Consider the following 19925-nt stretch of genomic DNA (forward strand, 5'->3'; position numbering starts at 1 on the left):
GAATTATCATATGACCCAGCATTTCCACTCCCAGGTGTATATCCCAATGAATTGAGCACAAGAACTCAAACATTATACTTACATGTGATACTCAAGGCAGTATTATTTACAATAGCCAAAAGGTAGAAACAACCCACGTATTCACCGGAAGATGAATGGATAAACAAAATGTGGTTTATAAACACAATGGATCATTTAGTTATAAAAGGTAATGAAATTCTGACACATGCTGCAATGTAGATGAACTCTGAAAGGATTATGCTAAGTGAAATAAGCCAGATTCCAGTTATATGAGGTACCCAGCGTAGGCAAACTCAGAAATAGAAAGTGATCAGAGCTTCCTAAGGTCTGTGGGGAAGGGGGTATGGGGTGTTAATGTTAAACAGGTAGTTTGTGTTTGTATGATGAAATCATTCTGGAAATTGACAGTGGTTATGGTTGCACGATATGAATGTACTTAATACCACTAGATTGCCCATTTAAAAAGTCGAAATGGTGAATTTTATATGATATATATTTTACCATAATAAAAAAAGCTGTGTCTGAGTAGGGTAAAAAAATCTGACAAGTACTCATTAAAAGGCAAGGGAAGACAGAAGTATTATATCTTTTTTTTTTCCTTAAGATTTTATTTATTTATTTATATGCCATAAAGAGAGCGAGCATATAAGCAGGGGGAGTAGCAAGCAGAGGGAGAAGCCGGTTCCTGGCTAAACAAGGAGCTGGGTGTGGGACTGGATCCCAGGCCTCTGGGATCACAACCTGAGCCAAAAGCAGATGCTTAACCCACTGAGCCACCACGCAGTGTTCCTTATCAAGTCTTAAAAAAAAAAAAAAAGGCATGAAATGCTAATCCATCCTAGAATACAGACAGCCCTGGAGAACAGTGCGCTAAGGCAGGCACAAAGGGCAGATGATTTGGATTCCACTTACACAGACTATTTGGAATAGGCAAATTCATGGAATGAGCAAGTGGATGAGCCCCACCGGGGGCAGGGGGAGTGGGGCTGAGGGGGCCGATGACCCAGTAGTCATATAGATTCTGCTCAGGGAGATGAAGTTTTGGAAGTTGTGGTTGTGTGATACATTGTGAATGGAATGAGAGCCACTGACGTGTACATTTACAAATAGTTAAAATGGCAAATTAATTTTACATATATTTTACCATCAAAAATAAAGGAGGGGTGCCTGGGTGGCTCAGTGGGTTGAGCATCTGACCCTTGGTTTTGGCTCAGGTCATGATCCCAGGGTTGTGAGATGGAGCTCTGCATGGGGCTCTGCCCTGGGTATGGGACCTGCTGAAGATTCTCTCTCCCTCTTACTCTGCACGACCCCAAAATAAAGATAAATGAAGTGCTGATACATGCTGTACCATGGACAAACCTTGAAAATAGTAGGCTGAAAGAAGTCAGCGAGAAAGGACCATACGTAAGGCATGTGGCTGGCTCAGTCAGTAAAGCATAGGACTACTGATCTCAGGGTAATGAGTTCAAGCCCACGTTGCGCGGGGAGCCTACTAAAAGCAAAAAACCCACACACAGACACACACACACTCAAGTACCATATGTGTATCATCCCATTTATTATTTTTTAAGGTTTTATTTATTTATTTAGGTTTTATTTAAGTGATCTCTACATCCAGCACGGGGCTTGGACTCACCAGAGATGGGGAGTCACATGCTTTTCCCACTGAGCCAGCCAGGCAGCCTCTATATGATCCCATTTAAATGATGTGTCCAGGATAGGCAAATCCAGAGAAAGATAATAGATTAGTGGTTGCCTGGGACTATGGGGGTAAAAGGGGAAAAAATGGGGGTGAATTTTAAAGGGTCTGGGGTTCAAGGTGATGAAAACAGTAAAATTGACTGTGATGATGGATACACAACTCCATCGAATTGTACACTTTCAACGGGTAAATTGCATGTATGGGAATCATAGCTCAATAAAGCTGTTATAAAAGGAATTTCAGTGCTAGGTATAATGCAAAACAACCAAAGGACGCTGTTTACATCATGGCAATCATAAAAAGACAAAGACAAAGATTGCTCTCTCTTTGGATCTCAGTCACTGATACTGACTGGTCTCGGGACATTTGAGGCTGGAAGTTGGGTTGGATTTTTCTGTCAGGCATGTTTTCGTATTCTCCCCTCCAAACCCCTGCAAAAAGCTACCACAGGACTTGCTATGAAGATGGGGGCTTGATTCAGCAAAAGGACTGAAACACTCAGAAAAGGTCTTGCAACTGCAATTTTATTTTCTTTTGTGAAAATAAACAACTGGAAGTTTAAATTGCTCAAAAAACCCCATAAAAACAAAAAGAAATACACACAGAAGAAGCATGTGAGGTGATAGGGGGAGGGGGGAGGGCGTTTAGACCTTTGGCAGATTGTGCTAGCACTGACCCAGGGGACAAGAGCCAGGCCTTGGGGCCAGGTCCCATCTGCCACTCTGGGACTGTGAGGGGAGGTCTTGACTGGTGAGGGGGTGGCACAGAGACTTCTTCACCGAGGAAGTGGCAGGCACCTTGAATCCCTTTCAACGTGGGGAAGAACCATTTCAGAGGACATGTTTGCCCACCAAAAGCTGGAGGCTGTTGCGTTAGGGCCCACTGAGGGAAAGGGGACGCTGGTGGAGACAAAATCAGGCAAAGGTGGCTTCTCGCGTGATGACAGTCTTACACTGGGCAGAGGACGAAGATGAAGGCAGTTGAGCAAAGGAGAAAAACTTGGCGAGGTCAAAGGGAATGTCCAGGAAGGGGGTCTAGATGAAGAGGTAACAGGCCAGAAGTCCAGCCGAGGCCGACATGCGGACTGGGAAGGGGCGGAGGGCACGTGGGAGCGCCGAGAAGAGGGACAGGGCAGAAAGGGAAAGAGGTAGAGAGAAAGGGGTCTTCTGCCCAGGTCCATCCACCACTGCACATACAGGAAGAATAACACACTACTTTTCAGTTCTCTTTCTTTTAAAGATTTTTTTTTTTATAGTTTTGTTTTGTTTTTTAAAAAAGCCTTAAGGTCAGCTACTGGTTACATCTACAAAACGTAAAGTGCTGCTGTTACCAGTCACTTTACAGAACAGTCCAGAGTGGTCAAATATTGACCAATAAAGTTTCCTTTTTTTTTTTTCTCCTTTCTTCTGAATCATTACTACTCGACGAGTCACTTGACAGCCTGCATGGGTCAGGGGGCAGCTCAGTGGGCAGACTTGGTGACCAAGGAAAGAGGCTGGGCCTGGAGGACTGGAAGGGCCTGGTGGGCATGGAGTGCAGCCGGGAAGGACGGAGGAGAGGTCAGCAGAGCTGTGGGCAGGGACCCGAGGGGGAGGGGTCGGGAGAGGAGCGGGGGCTGGCTGCCCATCTGGCCAGAGGACGTGGCTGTTGCCTTGGCTGACAGGAAGGCAGCCGAGTGTAAAGCCAGCTGGGCCCGGCTCTCCGGCTTGGTGGTGAGGGAGAGGGGCTGGGCTTGCTCCGAATGGGTCGCCGCAGGGGCAGCCGGGGACGCCAAGGCTGCGGAGGGGGTGGCGGGGGAGTCCAGCATGCTGCCGTGGGAGGAGGCGGGGCTGTCACAGGACTTCTCAGGGGGCAGGTACTGGACACATGGCTTCTTGCTTTTGGAGGCCAGAGCACCTACAGGGACAAACCACAAGGAAGACTGAGCAGCTAGTACCGCGGGTGAGGCCGAACACAAGATCGCCTACTGGGAGGTGGTGGTGGGGGGGACCCGAAATCCAGCTTTCAAGATGCGGAAACCATACTGAAGGACTCTAGAACGTCCAGAAGGGGCAGTGCCAAAATGCCTATTCAGTATCTGATAGGAGGGGACATAACCTAGGCGATCCTATCATTCCCTTCCCTGCCTAAATCTCAGCACTTCTGGACGTAGATCTCCATTCGATTTGCTTTAAAAATTCAGGCTTATGTGCTAACAGAATGGCAGGGTGCCTGCTAAGCGGTGAGGTATCTAGCGGACTTTACATACTTCACTTATATGTACTCCTGTGTAAGCAAATATACAAACGACATCGATGGCAAAGAGAGAGGGAGGGAGAGAGAAGAGATAAGCTTCTCTTCAGCTGGTCTCAGAAGTTCTGTGCTTGTCCAGAGTGAGCAGGAGAGAAGAGGTCACCATGCTAGGTGGGATTCTGGGGCGAAAAGACGTGGTACGTAATTTTGGCACAAAGTGGCCCCAAGACCAAGCAAAGTATTTCGTTGGGTGTTCAACCAACCATATCTTGGAGGAACACCTACTTCTACTGGGTTCATGAATAGAGGGTATGTCTATCTCTACTGTGCCCCTTCCTGAGGGAATTCCAAAGATAATTTCAGATACCATTCATTTTTGCCCGGTATATTGATCCCAGAACCCCTGAGTAAGACGCAACCCAAGTGAGTTGAAAGGCGCAGAGGTTCTGAAGTGGGAAAGTGCTGGCATCAAATTCTGTCTCCGCCATTTAACAAGCAGAGTGACTGGGTCATCTCTACAAAGGGAGTAATAGTAACAACCCCCTGAGTATGCAAGAGGCCCCCCCCCCATGAGGCAGAGGCCCTGAGAATGGCAGCTGTGATGACACAGCGCTGTCGCCGAACCCCACAGAGACCCCGGAACGAGGCGCAGCAGGTGCCACTGTGACGGTGGTTCGAAGAGCCTGTGCCTTCCAACAACTCACCCTCAGCCTCTTGGACTTGCTGCTGGGACTGTGTCTGTGACAGCTGCTTTTCTCTCTTCCTCTTCTTTTTCTTACCCTGAAAGTTAGGCCAAAGAAAGGGTAACCAAGGGGCAGAATAACCGACTCTTTAGGGGGATGCCCAGATAGTGGGGGAGTATGGACCCCCATACAGTATGGACATGGCCCATACTGCTCTTGACCCTTCCTGGGTGAGGGAGCTGGGGGCAGAGAGGAGCCGCTCAGGTCACACAGCCACCGACGCCTCCAAGGAGGCAGAATGAGCCACCCTGGAAGGTGCCCTCCTTTCCCCCACTCGATCTTTCCCTCCAGCCCGGTGTCCTGGCCTTCTTGGAAGGCCTCATCCCTTCAGTGCCCTGGGGTATATGTTTCCATTTTCCTCCCTGGAACAGGGTGGCTCTTGATCTTTTCTGAGGAGACTCAGTCCCCACTGAAAATCTAAGACAGCTCGGAAGCCTCTCGCCAGAAATAAAAAGCAAATGAGAACAGACATAGAAAATTCGGTCTAGTTTCAAAGAGTCATTAGAAATGCCAGCTGGGGTTCAGAGCCCTTGGCCAGCAACACCCCCACCACCAGAGCCCGAACACAGCTCGCACTGCGTCCTCAATTACGGAATCAAAGGCTGAGTCCGCTTCAAATGAGAGCGCTACACATTTACATCGGTCCTTAGGACGCCAGAGCCATGTCCTTGTTGATCTCCTGAGAATGAAAATGCCTTCCTTGTTTCTAGAGACACATGGCCTCCCACTGGCCTTAAGAGGCCTCTATAAACAGTCTTCTTGTTGCCCGCGTGCAGTCACGGACACCGCTCTCCAGGGCCAAGGGTGGCACTTACGTAGTTGTCCCGGGCTGACCAGGTCGGGTAGAGCTGGGAGTGAAGCTGCCGCTCCTTCCGGGCCAGTTCATAGTACTTGGCCTGTTCTTCCCGGGACAGGTTGTGCCACTGCGGAGAGAGGGTCAGAAGTGACAGGGAAGGAAGAGTGCAGGGGACGCGGTGCAGCCCGGGGCGAGAGCGGGCCTTACCTTTCTTCCCAGGATCTGGTTGATGGCCGCACTTTCCTTCAGGGTGCACTCGGCCACCACCTTGGCCCTCATCTCCTTCATATACAACATGAAGGCATTCAGAGGCTTTTTCACGTGGGGTTTCTTTTCTTCCTCCTTTTTCACCGTGACTGGTGATTTCCTGGGAAGTCACAGAGCTATCGGTCAGCCCGGGTCAGGGCCCCCCAGCCCACCATCCCTGCCTTTCACTGATGCTCAGGGCTGCCTGCCCTGGAGGGTTGGTGGGGAGGGGGATGAGCACCCTCCACAAGGGGTCCCCAACCTCGGAATGACCTCACACCCTATCTCTGAAGGGCCAGTTCCCTGAGGAAGGAGCAGGGGGAGGTGGTGAGGAACGCTGGCTGCAGGTGATAGAGGAAAGGGGGCAAGGGCACTTTGGGCAGAAGCAAGAGGGAGGTTTACTGCACCAGGGGCTGCTGACGTGGGCCCTCCCGCTGGCTTTGGAGCTCAGCGGACGAAGCCGGGGCCATGGTGACAGTCTTAGCCCTGCCACTGGTAGCGGTGTGGGCCAGAGAAAATCCTCCCTTCGGGGCTCCCACTTCCCTGTATGTGAGGGAGGAGGAAGGATGCCAGAAGCGTTCTCAGGTTCTCCTTCAGCCTCTAAATCCTGTCAAGCTTTCCTGACTGGGAGCAAAGAAAGATGTGTCTCTGAGAGGACGGGAACACAGAGTCAAGGGAGCAACTGCCAAGAGAGAAGAGGATACGGCAGAGGGAACCGCTGGCTGCCCGCTAAACGCCACCAGGAGAGAAAAGCAAAGGGTATTTGCTGATCAGAGACTGGCCACCCCGGCAACCAGGCCGCCTGATACTCACGCGCTCACAGCCGGGCTGAGGCTGGGGGGCGCCGGCTCCTGCTTGACGATGGGGGAGACGATGGCGGGGTGGGGAATCCCTGAGGTGGGCAGACCGGGATGGGCCGGAGCCACCATGTGAGGAGAGAACCGACTGGAAACCAGGCTGTGTACCAGGTGGGAAACAAGGAACAACAGAGGGGCTCAGGGTGAATGTTTGTCACCTGGCAGAGGACATGGCAGCTGCCTCCCCTTATGGCGGAGCTGGGTAATAATACCTCAGCTGTGGCAGGCCTTCGAGCAATGGGAGCCCATTCATGGACCCCAACAGAACCAGGTTTGGCGAACACCCAATAAACCTCCCCTTCTCCCACAGATGCACAGGGTTCCCCTATCTGATGCTGGAAGCAGGTAGCATGAAAAACACAAAAGAAGGGGTAGTGGGCCAGAGGCCAGGGTGCACGGGGGGAGAAGGGCGTAGCCTGTGGGTTGCACTTCCTTGTCACAGAGGTGCCCCTGTCATGTAGATCTGGCCCCTGAGACAGAAGCCCTCTTTCCTGTTCCCATTTCAGGAATAATGAATCTTCTCCCAGTCTCTGGCATCAGTGCCACAAAGCCTAGTGTTGCGGGGGGATGTGGCGGGAGGCTAAGGGCTTTGAAATTCTTCCCTCAGAGAGGTGGGGAAAGAGTGAGCCAGTCTGTGGTCTCCATTCTGACCACGGGGCATGAGGAAGAGCCTTAGCGAAGAGGGGTGGGGAGGAAAGGTGAGCCCGTGCCTCCCAGTTAAGGGCCAAGAACAAGTTTTAATGGTCAGAAATGGCAAGGACACTCATAGAGGACCATTCCCTGCAAGGCCAGTCCACACTGCCAGCCCCAGTCCCAGGACTCACCTGGACATTGAGGCGTTCATGGCGAGGGCGGGGTAGGGGTGCCGGAAACCACCAGGAGGCAGGGAGTACATGGGCTGTCCTTGCCTGTCAGGGCCAGGAGCGAGGAAATCTGGTCAGCATATTGGCTACAGTGGGACTGTTGCGGACTGGGGAGCCCGGGGGCTGGGACGGAAGGATGATAAAGGGCAAGAAGGAGGAAGTAAGAGTAAGAGCCATGAGCTTTGGGGAGAGGACCCCAATGTGAGGGGTGGGGGTGCTGCACACAGACCCCCCCCCCCCCCCGCAGGGCACACCGCAGGTATAGGAGGCAAAGCACAGCACAAAGAAAGATGGAGGGTAAGGGAGGCGGTGAGTTTCCTTACTGCGGGACGAGCCAGCCGAGGGGATGGGGGATTTGTCCAACAGCTCCGGGAGACAGTGGGTAATATGGAGACAGCTCAGATGGGTGAGGGGGCCGGGGGATTCCTGCTTCAAAGAGATACATGTCAGTCTGTTCCCTGGCCCTACCACAGCACCCAGAAGTAACACCAAACTGGAAGTCCCTTGCCCCACGTCCCCAGGCATGCTGGAGCTTGGAAGGCCTTTCTTTCAGTATCTTGGCCCTGTCACCTCCCAGCTCTGCTGGGGTCAAGGACATATCCAGGGAAGGCAGGACTAACACAGCTTCTCTCTGCTACGTGGATCCCACCTCTGTCATCAGGCATAATTTCCAGGTGTTCACATAAGAGTCATCCAAGAAAGGGACTGGAAATCCTGGACTGAGAGACCCAAGATATCCCCCAGAGCCATCTGCCAACTAGTCTTCCTCTAGAAAACCTGCCCCATTCATAGAGAAGTAAACTTTGGATGACTTCTCCACATTTGTCCTCATTATCTGTAACGTACAGTAACTGTGATTTCTCTAAAGAGGGGCTCCAAAAATGCTTTGAGCCATGACCACTCTGGGGATTTGATGAGGCTATGGCTCCCTGGGCTGGACAGTTCTGGTGAACAAGTTCAAAAAATAAATAAGTAAAAGCCGGCTCAACCTCAGCACTTTTTGCTATACTCAGAAGTCAGGCTTGAATGGTTACGTTTGAAAATGTTCAGTATTAAGGCAAAGGTCTTGGTTAAGGGAGGCACAGCCCACAGCTGGGCTAGACTTCAAGGTCAACACAGAAGATTTACTCCCACTTCCAACTCATGGCACCCCCTAAGTATTAACAGATTCTCACTGTGGAGCCAGGCCTGTGCATGGCCTCATGGGATTCCCTTTTATCCTCACAATGCCTCTATGGTATGAAAGGGACACAGGAAACACAGATGAAAAATCTGAAAAGGCTAACATTAGGCGGCAAGGTTATGGGCTCCTGGGAGTTAGACATGTGACCTGAACCCAGGGTTGCCTGATTCCAGGGCTGTGAAGACAAGCCTGCCCCACTGGAGCCCTGCATGGGGGCCAGCCTGTGCACTGGGTGACTCACCTGTCTTTGGGTCGATCTCTGGGGAGAGGTGCGTGGGAGGGGAGCCGGGGGAGAAGTGGTCGTTGCTGTAGGTGATGAGGGGCGTCAATGGGTGCATGTGATGTGGGGGCTGAACAACAGGAACTTTATTAGACTGAAAGACAGAGAGAAAAAGACTAGGCACAGTTGCCAGGGAGACAGAGAGCGCAATCTGCTATTATTTACTGTGTTCAATACATGCCAGGTATTTTCCACGCAACAGACCATCTAGCCTACGGACAGCCCTGGAGAGAAAAGAGCAGTCTACACAGCACCAAAAGTACCAACAGAATTAGAGGAGGGTGACACCCACCCCCCAACATCCCCTCTTCAAAATAACAAACACTTCGTGTGTGCTGTATGGTGCTAAATGCCCCAGGCCACTGAGTTATCAACTGTGCTCTCTGTAATCTGTGTGGTTTAAAAGGTCCAACACACCCTTTCCAAACAGATTTCACAGAAATAGTAGCTCACAAGTTCAGGTCTGAGACTGGGAACAGACCAGTGGGGAATTGGTCCTGATCAGACCTCATGGAACCAGCTGTCATGTTCAGCTTTACAGACACAATCCAAGAGCACTTAGAACAGGTCTCTCTGTAGTTCTTCAAACACCACTAACCTAATTACCACACTTCCTTTAAACACCAGCAAATGTAAGAAGGACCATTATTTATAGAACTGCTAAGAAGGAAAAAACACTGGCATGCCACGGACACATCATGATTTCAGATATTAAAGTGGGAAAAACCTGTGTGTCCTAGCACTGGTGAACCGGATTGTTTTAATATCATCTGACTTAACAATAAGGAGTTCTTTTTCGTAAGATTTTATTTACTTATCAGACACAGACACAGCAAGAGAGGGAACACAAGCAAGGGGAGTGGGAGATGGAGAGGCAGGCTCCCCATTGAGCAGGGAGCCTGATGCAGGGCTTGACCCCAGGACCCTGCGACCATGACCGGAGCCAAAGGCAGACACTTAACGACTAAGCCACTCAGGCGCCCCAACAATGAGTTTTATTATAAAAAGAACTACAATGTTTTAAAAAAAGATTTTATCTATATGAGAGGAAGGGAGAATTAATGCACAGGCAGGGGAATGGGCAGAGGGAGAGGGAGAAGTTGACTCCTGGTTGAGCAGCAAGGGACTCGATTCCAGGACCCTGAGAACATGACCTGAGCCGAAGGCAGCCATTTAACTGACTAAGCCACCCAGGTGCCCCCACAGAGCTACAGTTTGCTGAACACCCCACTACAAGCATAGCGCTAGGCAATACATCTCATTATAACAGAGAAGAAGTCATGATTATCCCCATTTGAGGGATGAGAAACTGAGCTCAGAAAGATTAAGTGGCTTAGCCCACTTATTACAGCTAATTAATGGTGAACTGGATTTGTATAGCCCTTTACAGGTCTAACAAACCAGAGTGTTTTCTCTGGTACTATCTATGTGTGCCCAAGAGCCCAATCAAAATATATCTGACAGAAAGAGCTGACATACAATTCTTTTTCTTTGCATAATAAGGTAAATGAGTTACAAGTGGAGAAGAGATTTGCTCTAAAGATATCTGCAAGATGGATAATGACTTGGAGGCAGTCCAAAGGCTAGAATTCTAAACTGCTGTCTTTCCATTTGAATTTTTCGTTTCATAGATTCTTGGAGCCCTTTTTTATTTGTCACAGCGCCCATTTGGTACTCATGCGAAATCCAATCTGTACATCTACGCACCCATGCTGATGGTATTCTTGCTCTATTTCCAGTAGGCTAAGCACAGACAAGAGGCAGGGTACTGGACAAGGTCTGCAACCAGGAGTCCAGCTCCCAGACCCGAGGATGGGAGGCAGAGATTTCAGACTATTCATAACCATAACCACTAGGTGGCGCCAGCACATGACCAGAGGCTGCGGTAATGGCTTGGAAGAACTTCCTATCACCGCCCAACCACAGTGGGCTCCTTTGACATGGTCTACAAACTCTTCAATTATTTTCTTCTTATTTTTTCACCTCTTTTCTTACTGGCTTTTGAAGGTATCACCACGTACATGAACAAAGAGCGCAAGTAAGAGTATAAAAAGAGTATAAAGAGTATAAAAAATCAGATTTCATGGAACCTAATGTATCTAAAATGATGCATTTTGGTTTCCTGAAAACAGCTTTGTCTAAAGGATGATTTTTAGTATCATAAAAGCAACAGAATTATTACTAAAGTGATAATAAATGATAAAAGAATTACACAGAATGATCACAATTTTTTTTTTAAAGATTTTACATATTTGGGGGAGAGAGTGAGTGAGTTGGGAGAGGAGCAGAGGGAGAGGGAAAGGGAGGAGCAGAGGAAGAGGGAGAAGCAGGCTCTGAGGAGTGCAGAAGCCCAACGTGGGGCTCAATCTCACGACCCTGAGATCATGACCTGAGTTGAAATCAAGAGTCAGATCCTTAACCAACGGAGCCACCCAGAAGCCCCTAGAATGATTACAGTTTTTAAAAAATACATAAAACTCTATGTTTAAAAAAAAAAAAGACTAGAAGCACATCAAAATGTAAACAGTAGGTATGTTTTACAATAGGTATGTTTGAGGGGTAGGACTAGGGGTGACTTTGTTTTTCTTGTTTCTATTTCTGTATTTTACAGTTTTATTTATTTATATTTAAAAGTATACTTCTGATGGATAAAAAGAAATACAAACTATTATAAAGCATTTAGAAAACACAATCAGGGGCACGTTGGTGGCTCAGTTGGTTAAGTGACTGACTCTTGGTTTTAGCTCAGGTCATGATCTCCTGGTGGTGGGACTGAGCTGCGCGTCAGGCTCCATGCTCTGTGTGAGTCTACTTGAGATTCTTTCCCCCTCCCTCTTTCTCTCTCTGCTCTTGCTTGTGCTCTCTCTAAAATAAATAAATAAAATCTTAAAAAAGAGAGAGAAAAGAAAACACAATCACAATAGCCTAACCCAGCCCCTACTCTCATTTTGGTATATCTCCATTCATTTCTACTTTTTGTAGATAATGGTTTTTTACTTATATCAAGTAACATCATCTACAGCCATCTTTTATTAACATTTTTCAGTTTTTTAAATTAAAAAATTTTAAAAAGTCTTATTTATTTATTTGACAGAGAGAAAGAGAGAGCACTCACACAAGCATGGGGAGTGGGAGAGGGAGAAGCAGGCTTCCCACTGAGCAGGGAGCCAGACACGGGGCTCGATCCCAGGACCCTGGGATCATGACCTGAGCTGAGCCACCCAGGTGCCCCTCAGCTTTTTTTTTTTTTTAAGATTTTTTATCTTTTATGTACTTGAGAGAGAGCAAGAGAGAGAGAGAGAGAGAGAGCACGTGCACACAGAAGGAGAGGGAGAAGCAGACACCCTACTGAGCAGAGCCCGATATGGGGCTCGATCCCAGGACCCTGAGATCATGACCTGATCCAAAGGCAGATGCTTAACTGACTGAGCCACCCAGGTGCCCCCATTTTTCAGCTTTAATGAGGTATAACTGACAAAATAAAATTGTAATATATTTGAAGTGTACAATGTGATTCTTTAATATATGTATCTATAGCCCCCTAAAAATACTTCATAATATTATGAGATCCTGACTGCCCACATGCGGTTGAGTCCGGCCTCATCAGAAGCTGGCACACAGCACCGAATAGGTAGCAAAGTACAAGGAGGGAAATGTGAGTTCTATGAAAAAGCAAATGTGTCCTCACGTAAATGCTCTGTGAGTTATTCTTGGTTCCCATTAGGTGGCATCATTGTCTAGAAAATGGACTGGGAGGTGGTGGGTTCACAGAAAGAAGAGGAGGGTAAACTCTTCCTAGGTCAGTCTGGGAAGAGGCAGCCTCTGGGATGGATAATTAAGAACTGCTTTCTTTGGAGCTGACCCAGGGTAGGGCCCTCCTTGGTGGCTACCATTCCAGTAAGTTTCTGCTTTTTCCTCTCCTCAGCTGCCCTCAGAAGCAGGATGTCTACGGCACACGCAGGCCAAGGGTAGGAAGGCTGGGAACCATACTAACCCTCTCAGTGGAAAACCCCAGAACAACGTGCACGGGTGCTGCACGGGGTTCGCTCAGCACCGCAGCCGAGTCCAGATCTATCTGGAGAGCATTTCAGAGCCATCTCGGGCCTGAATCCTTCTGCAGTCAATGTAGACCCAACCTTTTTCCAGTTCAAGTGCTTCTCAAATGTTTTAGTCTGTTACTAAAGTTAGTCCAGGTGAAAATTTTTCTTTAAATTCCTTGTCCTCGAGGAAGCAATGCCTCATCTTCTACCATCCAGGACTTAAATTCAAGGTCAAAGTAAAGCTAGCACCATACAATTCCAACACGGACGGAGAAGTCAACTCTCCACAAGGCCCCTCTCCTCCAGCTGCTCCTCTAAGGAACTTTTTGGAAGCCTCCACATAGCCTCCTAGCTCCTACTGGTCACGCACTATTCTCTTTTCTTCCCGACTCTGATTTCAGAGAGCAGAAGGATAAGGTTTTGTAGATCAGGTAAAGATGAGCCTTCAGCTTGTGGGACCACTGACAAAGCAGCCACAGACGCGCCAACAGACTGCCCAGGGAAGACACTGAGCGCTCCTCTGGGCTGCTGACTGTATTTGATTTTATACATTTAAGAAATCTGTTCTTTCTACATCCATTTGTCTGTTTACTGCTGGAGGCGATCTTCTCTGTGGGAGCAGGAAGGGGATCTGTTTCCCCCAAGACAGGGCTATCTGCTGAGAATACTCAACAGCCTGAGAAGGAGGATTTCCAAGGACTGGCTGCCCCCAGCTGCAATGTTCAGTGTCACTCTGATTCTGTCTGCGACAGATGGTGACTTAGGCCAGGGTCGGGGGAGAGGGTCTCCAAACTTTCTTGGTCATAGAACTTAATCGGTTAAAAGTATCGGTTCTGCCCTGTTTGGTTGGCTGGCTGTTTGGTGGTCTATGCTTTTTAAGCAGTAGTATTTTCAATCTAAGGATATGGCAGGAATCTTTGAAGCTACTTGTATATTTCCTTACAGGATATTTTAGTTAAAAGTCAGTCATGTGTAAATCCAAGTAGCTGAGTTCAGGTGACCGGCCCTATGCTGAACACCAACAAGAGGGGAAGTGCCTGCCACAGATACCCTCATGTTCCATACCTCAAAGATGAACTTCTTCCTGGTGACTTTAAATTAAGACACAAGGGACAGTGTTTTTACCCCCACCCCTTGCCCTCAATGGAACATCTTGTGTCTGCACAGCTTTTCAGAGATAACCAATTGGACTCACTGCTCAAGCTTGGGCAGAGAACAACTTTCTTTGCATGTGCCCCAACACAGGTGCTAAGAGATTTTCCTCACGTTACTTCCACGATTCTTTCCTATCCCTATACCTCAGCATATCACGTAAATAAGTATTTCCTCTACCAAAGGAGAGCTCATCAAGTGTGGGAAGAGAAATACCTTGTTCTCTGAGATCTTCTCTTTGTTTCCCTCATTGGCCACAGTCTCTGGACTCCTATTTTCTGGACACCTGTCTCTAAAGTACTCCCATGTCTTCCTTAAAATTAGTAAAATATTACAGAGGGAGATGGCCGGTTGGTAGTGCAGAAAATAAGATTGAAAGATTTACATATAATAGAACCAGGGCCATATAGGAAGGAACCTAATTTGAGTTGGTGGGACCTCACTTCTCTCTCTGTATGGACACACAACACACACACACACATACACACACACACCCCTCTCTAATAAATACTACTTGAAAGGCAACACATACACTCTTTGCCACTCTATCCCATTAAGGAAAGGAAGTCTGAATGTAGGTTTCCTCTACAGAATTTTCCTCTGCTGAGAGAAATGGAAATCCATGCTTTTATTTATCAGATAAATGTTTGTGGAGACTGTCTACACAGCAGGCACTGAGTTGGGTGGCCCAAGGGCTGGAGGCCTTTCGGGCAGAGACAGAAAGAATCTGGGTCTCTGATAACACGAAATGAATTGCTGACTGGCCCTACAGGAAACACCAATCCCAACAGTAATAGTGACCCAATAAATTCCTTGCTTGTTTCCCTGTGGCTCCCTCCTGGGAGCAAGTATTTCTGTTGTAGCTGTGCTATGCCACGTACAGCTCCAGGCCTTGTGAATGCACCAGACCCAACTATGTAGACACAAATTCCTACTCTCATGGTACCCATGTTCTAACTGGAGAGATAAACAATAAGCACAACTAAAAATAAAACACAGATATTGAGAAATGCTAAGGAGAAACACTAAGTCAGGGCCAAGGGCAGTGGGGGTTATGACCCAGGTTGAACAGGGAAAGTCTTGAGGAGAAGAGGACTTCTGAATAAACACCTGAGGGAAGGGGGGGGGACCTTCAGACAGGTGAGGGAGGAGCAATTTGGCAGAAGGAACACCGGAGTGGGGCTGATAGACAGGCGGTGTGCTTGGCATGTCTGAGGAGCCCCAAGGAGGCCAGTGGACTGGAACGGGAGAGAAAATGAGGACAGAAAGGTCTCTATTACCGTATTAAATGCTTTCTGAGCTCTTCATCAGTGGGAAGACACAGAAGACGTAAAGACAAAGCCAGGCAACCAGTGAGAGAGAAATGTTTAAGGAACTGGAACGTGTTTCAGGTCCTTCTAAGCAGTGCCAAATTTTTGAGGTCCTTGCAAACAGGGCTGCGTATAAAATTCTTGGGATAAATGTTTCCTTTTCTTCCCGCATAAATGCTTGTAGGAAAAAAACAAAACAAAACGCTTAAACCTTCGCAATTCAAATCTTCTTCGGGATGGGCATAGGTGAACGCCAATTTTCATTTCTTTTCTAGAATTCGGGTGAGCTCTTCCAAACTATGAATTCAAGTGTTTGTTTTTAAAGCCGAATTTCGCTTCTTTTATTTATTGCCTTTTGTCGTTTCCATCGGCTTGGTCTCTTTGGCAGGAACACTTATTTGTGGACTGGTGTTTTGGTTTCTGTCCTCTATCCGTTGTCATCTTTTCCATGAGGGTCATTAATCCATGGATTGGGCTTGCCACCATGTCCATTCTGCTCTACAGCAAGATTCATGAGCGGGAAGAGAGGAGGAAGAATTCCCCAAAGCTGGATTCTCAGTAGCAGAAACTAACAAGGGGATGGAGGCAGGTCCCCATCAAGGTTTGATGAAAACCAGGACACCTATATGGCTTCAAAGCCTCTCCCCACAGACAGCGCTCATTAGGTACAATCAAGGAGCAATGTAATGCTGGAAACACATGGCGGACGCCACCTTAACTGAATGAATGAAGCTGACATCCTCGCAATGGGGACAAAAGGACACCGTGGACCTGCCTCCCAGTGTGAGGCTCTCGGAAGGACACGGCCTCAGTGCAGAAGTGTTCCTGCCAAAAACACATGACCGGAGTCCAACCACAAGGAAACAAACAAACCCAAGCAGAGGAACAGTCTATAAAACAGCTGCTCTGTGTGTCTCAAAAAATGTCAAGGTCGGGAAAGACAATGGCTGAGGAACTCTGCTACAGCAAAGGAGACAAGGGACATGGCAAGTAAATGTCACGTGTGATCCTGGCTTGAGCTCTGGCCAGGGAGAAGCACATGGCCATAAGGACACTCTTAGGGACATTTGCCAAAATTCTGAATATATATTAGAGAGGAATATGAAATGTTCATTTCTTGATTTTGATAACTGTACTGTGCTCATTGTTAGGAAATTTCATTGTTAGGAAATATAGCCAAAGTACTCAGGGGTAAAGGGGTATAATGTCTCCAAGTGACTCTCAAATTGTTTTTAAAAATCCCATACATATATGTAACATGTGTTTATACACAAATATATATACGGAGGTGGAGGGAAGCATAGGGCAAAATTTCCAAATCTGGATAAAGAGCACATGGGAGGTTCCTTGTATTATTCTTGTAATTCTTCTGCAAGTTGAAAAATTATGTCAAAATAAAAAGTTAACACTGGGCAGTAAGAACCTAAATCAGTACCGGAGGCAGACAGGGCAGCTGCGGGCTGCAGGAGGAGTTTTGAAGTGCTTGGGTCCACAGCAGGTGTGCTGTGGAGAAGATGGAGAGATGAGGCGCTATTTTAAAGGGGAAGCCTCAATAAATGTTTGAAATTGAGAGGCGGCACGCTCAGCAAAGCCGAGAAGCTGAGCAGCAAGGGGCCCCTCCGGGAGGATGGCTTCCAGCCACCGGCCAGCCAGTCGGACCTCGGACATGAGGCTTGGCAAGTTGCTCCCGAGAGTGGCCCGATGTTCAACAGCAAAACAGGGTGTTTACTCTTTAAAGGAAGCGTTCTGCTCACCTCCTAGAGAGCACCTTACAGGAGCAGGTATCACTAAGTGTGTGCGGGCTGTGGGATTAGAGGTCTTTTTCTGCACACTTTGGCATCTTCCCAAGTGTTCTCCATAGCACAAGCCCTACCTTCATGGTTTCAAAAAAGGCTTCGTTTAAAAAAAAAAAAAAAAAGCCCTATAGGAGGAGAGGGACTGAAGCAAGAGGGAGAGAGGGGCTTACAAGGGCTAACACCTTTCCCCTGAGGGGTCATTCTTCCCTTGATTCACAGAGGTTCCCCAAGCACCTTCTCTGTGTTAGGCGTTCTAATGGAGCAGGGTAAACAAACGTGAGTAGAGCGGATGGGATTCCTGTCTTCAAGTTGGTTATGTTCTAGAAGCACATAGACTGGTTTCGTGTACAGGGTACAGTGTTCCAGGGAGAGAGGAGGGAAAGGCGGGGGCCAGGCACACAGGGACCCAGTGAGGGATCCGATATCAGTCTAGATGTAAGGAGATTACAGTGAACAGATATTACAAGTCGTTACATATAAAATATCAGAGCCATTCCATTTTTTAGAGCTTGTTTTTAAAGCATAAAATCCAAGTCGTAAGAACACTTAACTCCATCCCTACCTGGCCCAGTTACAGCTTGTTTATACACATTTCCTTGACAGGTAGCTCTGTCATGACTCACTCCATCTCTGCCTAGTAGGCAGGCTGTTTCCTTTGCTTGCCCTTCTCCCAGGGCAAACCTCATCTTAAAATATTTTGCTTGTGCTTCTAAATGAAACCTCCTAATTGAGTGTTTTCAGTTTTCTAATAAAAACGCCAGTGTCCAGACCTCTGAACACCTCCAAGCCCAGCTCCCAGCTCCAGCCTCAAGAAGCGAGCACCTAGTGAACTGGAATCGAGCACCTAGTGAACTGGAATTGTCTCGAGCTCCTTCTCCCCATTTGCCTCTGATTTACAATTCGTGCAATGATTCTCCATTCTGTCTGCCCCTTAGAATCTCCTGGGGAGCTTAAAAAAAAAACAAAGATACCAACTGTACCCCAGACCTAGTAAATCGTATCCTTGGCAGAGCAGATGAGAGTCTACGGACTCCTCATCTATTACCTTTGCGATCTGTCCACTTGAACTGACCCCTAAGGCAGGCCCTCACCACCTCTCAGTCAGCGAATTAAACAGTATTTTAATCGCTCTCATCTTCAAAAGAGTAGCAGTGGTGACAGGCAACAGCAGGGAGCTCATGGTCACGGAGGGCTCACCCCGTGGCAGGCGCAATTCTAAAATCCTCACAATGCATTGGCTCATTTGCACACCACTCTTGAGGTCAAGACCTCTTCTGGTTCCCATTTTACAGACAAGGAAACCAAAGCAATGTAAAAAGCAATAACTTGGCTAGAGCTGCACCAACAGGAAAAGGCAGGGCTGGGATTCAAACCCATGGAGTTAACATCCTCCAACACAGAGGCGGTGCTCCCCAGGTGTGTCAGGCTTTGCTCCTACACACACGTGTATCTCAGAATCGGAATGAGATGCTCTGGCGGGAAAACCGAGAATGAAGGTCTTCTCCCAATCTGTAGCACTGCAAGTTAACGTTAAGGTCTCCTCCCATAAATGTTTCTTAAAGCTTTCAAGGCCTGTTTATGCTTTTCTTTTCTTTGTAAGATTTTATTTATTGAGGGGCGCCCGGGTGGTTCATGAAGCGTCTGCCTTTGGCTCAGGTCATGATCCCAGAGCCCCGCATCAGGCTCTCTGCTCAGCGGGGAGTCTGCTTCCCCCTCTCCCTCTCATCCTGCTTGCGTTCCAACCTCTCTTGCTGTGTCTCTCTCTCAAATAAATAAATAAAATAAAATAAAAGATTTTATTTATTGAGAGAGAGATAGAGAGCGTGTGCATAAACAGGGGGAGGAGCAGAGGGAGAGGGAGAGGCAGACTCCCTGCTGAGCAGGGAGGCGGATTGGGTCACTACCTGAGCCATCCAAACACCCCTCTGTTTTGTTTTGTTTTTAAGATTTTAAAGACTCTCTTGGGGCTCAAATTTACAACCCCAAGATCAGGAGTCACATACTCCACTGACTAAGCCAGCTGGGCGCCCCTCTGTTTTTCTATTTTAGAATACACAGTGTGATAATATACACCTTACTAGAAAATGAGCCATTTTGTGACCTACACTGTAGTGTGTCAACTATTCACGCTTCTCCACTCTGACAAAGTGAGGAGCCCCTGCTGCACCCCACACTGAATTAGTGTCCGCAGAGCACGTATCTGCAACGGACAAATCCGTGCATCCATGGTTGTATATATTGTATAATCCATCCATATGTCCATGGATATATTTGCTTGGCTGCTGGAGCTACAGGCATGGACCCCTGTTGAGAGTTTAGGGATTTTGTGTATCTTTATGTCACTCACACGGGAGACCGTAGGTGAGAACAGGTACCTTAATTTATTTAAGGAAAAGAGTCTATAAAGAGAATGGAGGCTTAGAGAGGGCAAAGAACTTTTAGAGTCTCTGGGTCCAGTCTCCTGGAGAGGGGAGAGGAGGAATCCAGGAAGCAGAGGGCTGGAAACACTGACCGATGCCAGTGGCCGAGCTGAGCCAGGCTTCAGGGGACCAGCAGAACGAAGGGGGCGGTGATGGAGGTGGGGGTTTGGCTCTTGTGGGAGAAGCTGGGAGTGAACACCGCCAGTGAAGTATAAAAATGCTCGCAACAGGAAGAGGGCGGGACACAGGGTTTTTATTTTCTTTTTCAGAGGTGGAGGGCT

The 19925-nt window shown here is 48.0% G+C and overlaps 1 protein-coding gene across 2 annotated transcripts in view; it reads right to left on the reverse strand.

The window, feature by feature from the left end:
* Nucleotides 1-2229: 2229 nt before the first annotated feature.
* TCF7L1 (transcription factor 7 like 1) overlaps nucleotides 2230-19925 on the reverse strand; it is a 154446-nt gene continuing 136750 nt past the window's right edge. The window contains exons 5-12 of one of the 2 annotated variants that reach the window (XM_059405706.1): nucleotides 8888-9020; nucleotides 7787-7889; nucleotides 7425-7508; nucleotides 6557-6700; nucleotides 5705-5864; nucleotides 5517-5624; nucleotides 4663-4738; nucleotides 2230-3622 (exon numbers count right to left, since the gene is read on the reverse strand). In XM_059405706.1, coding sequence (XP_059261689.1) covers nucleotides 3189-3622; nucleotides 4663-4738; nucleotides 5517-5624; nucleotides 5705-5864; nucleotides 6557-6700; nucleotides 7425-7508; nucleotides 7787-7889; nucleotides 8888-9020 — 1242 coding nt within the window. In that variant the 3' untranslated portion in view covers nucleotides 2230-3188. Of the gene's footprint in view, nucleotides 3623-4662; nucleotides 4739-5516; nucleotides 5625-5704; nucleotides 5865-6556; nucleotides 6701-7424; nucleotides 7509-7786; nucleotides 7893-8887; nucleotides 9021-19925 lie in introns of both variants that reach the window. The other variant, XM_059405705.1, reaches the window with a different exon arrangement.

This window comes from Mustela nigripes, chromosome 7 (genome assembly GCF_022355385.1).
Source record: "Mustela nigripes isolate SB6536 chromosome 7, MUSNIG.SB6536, whole genome shotgun sequence".
NCBI lineage: Eukaryota > Metazoa > Chordata > Mammalia > Carnivora > Mustelidae > Mustela > Mustela nigripes.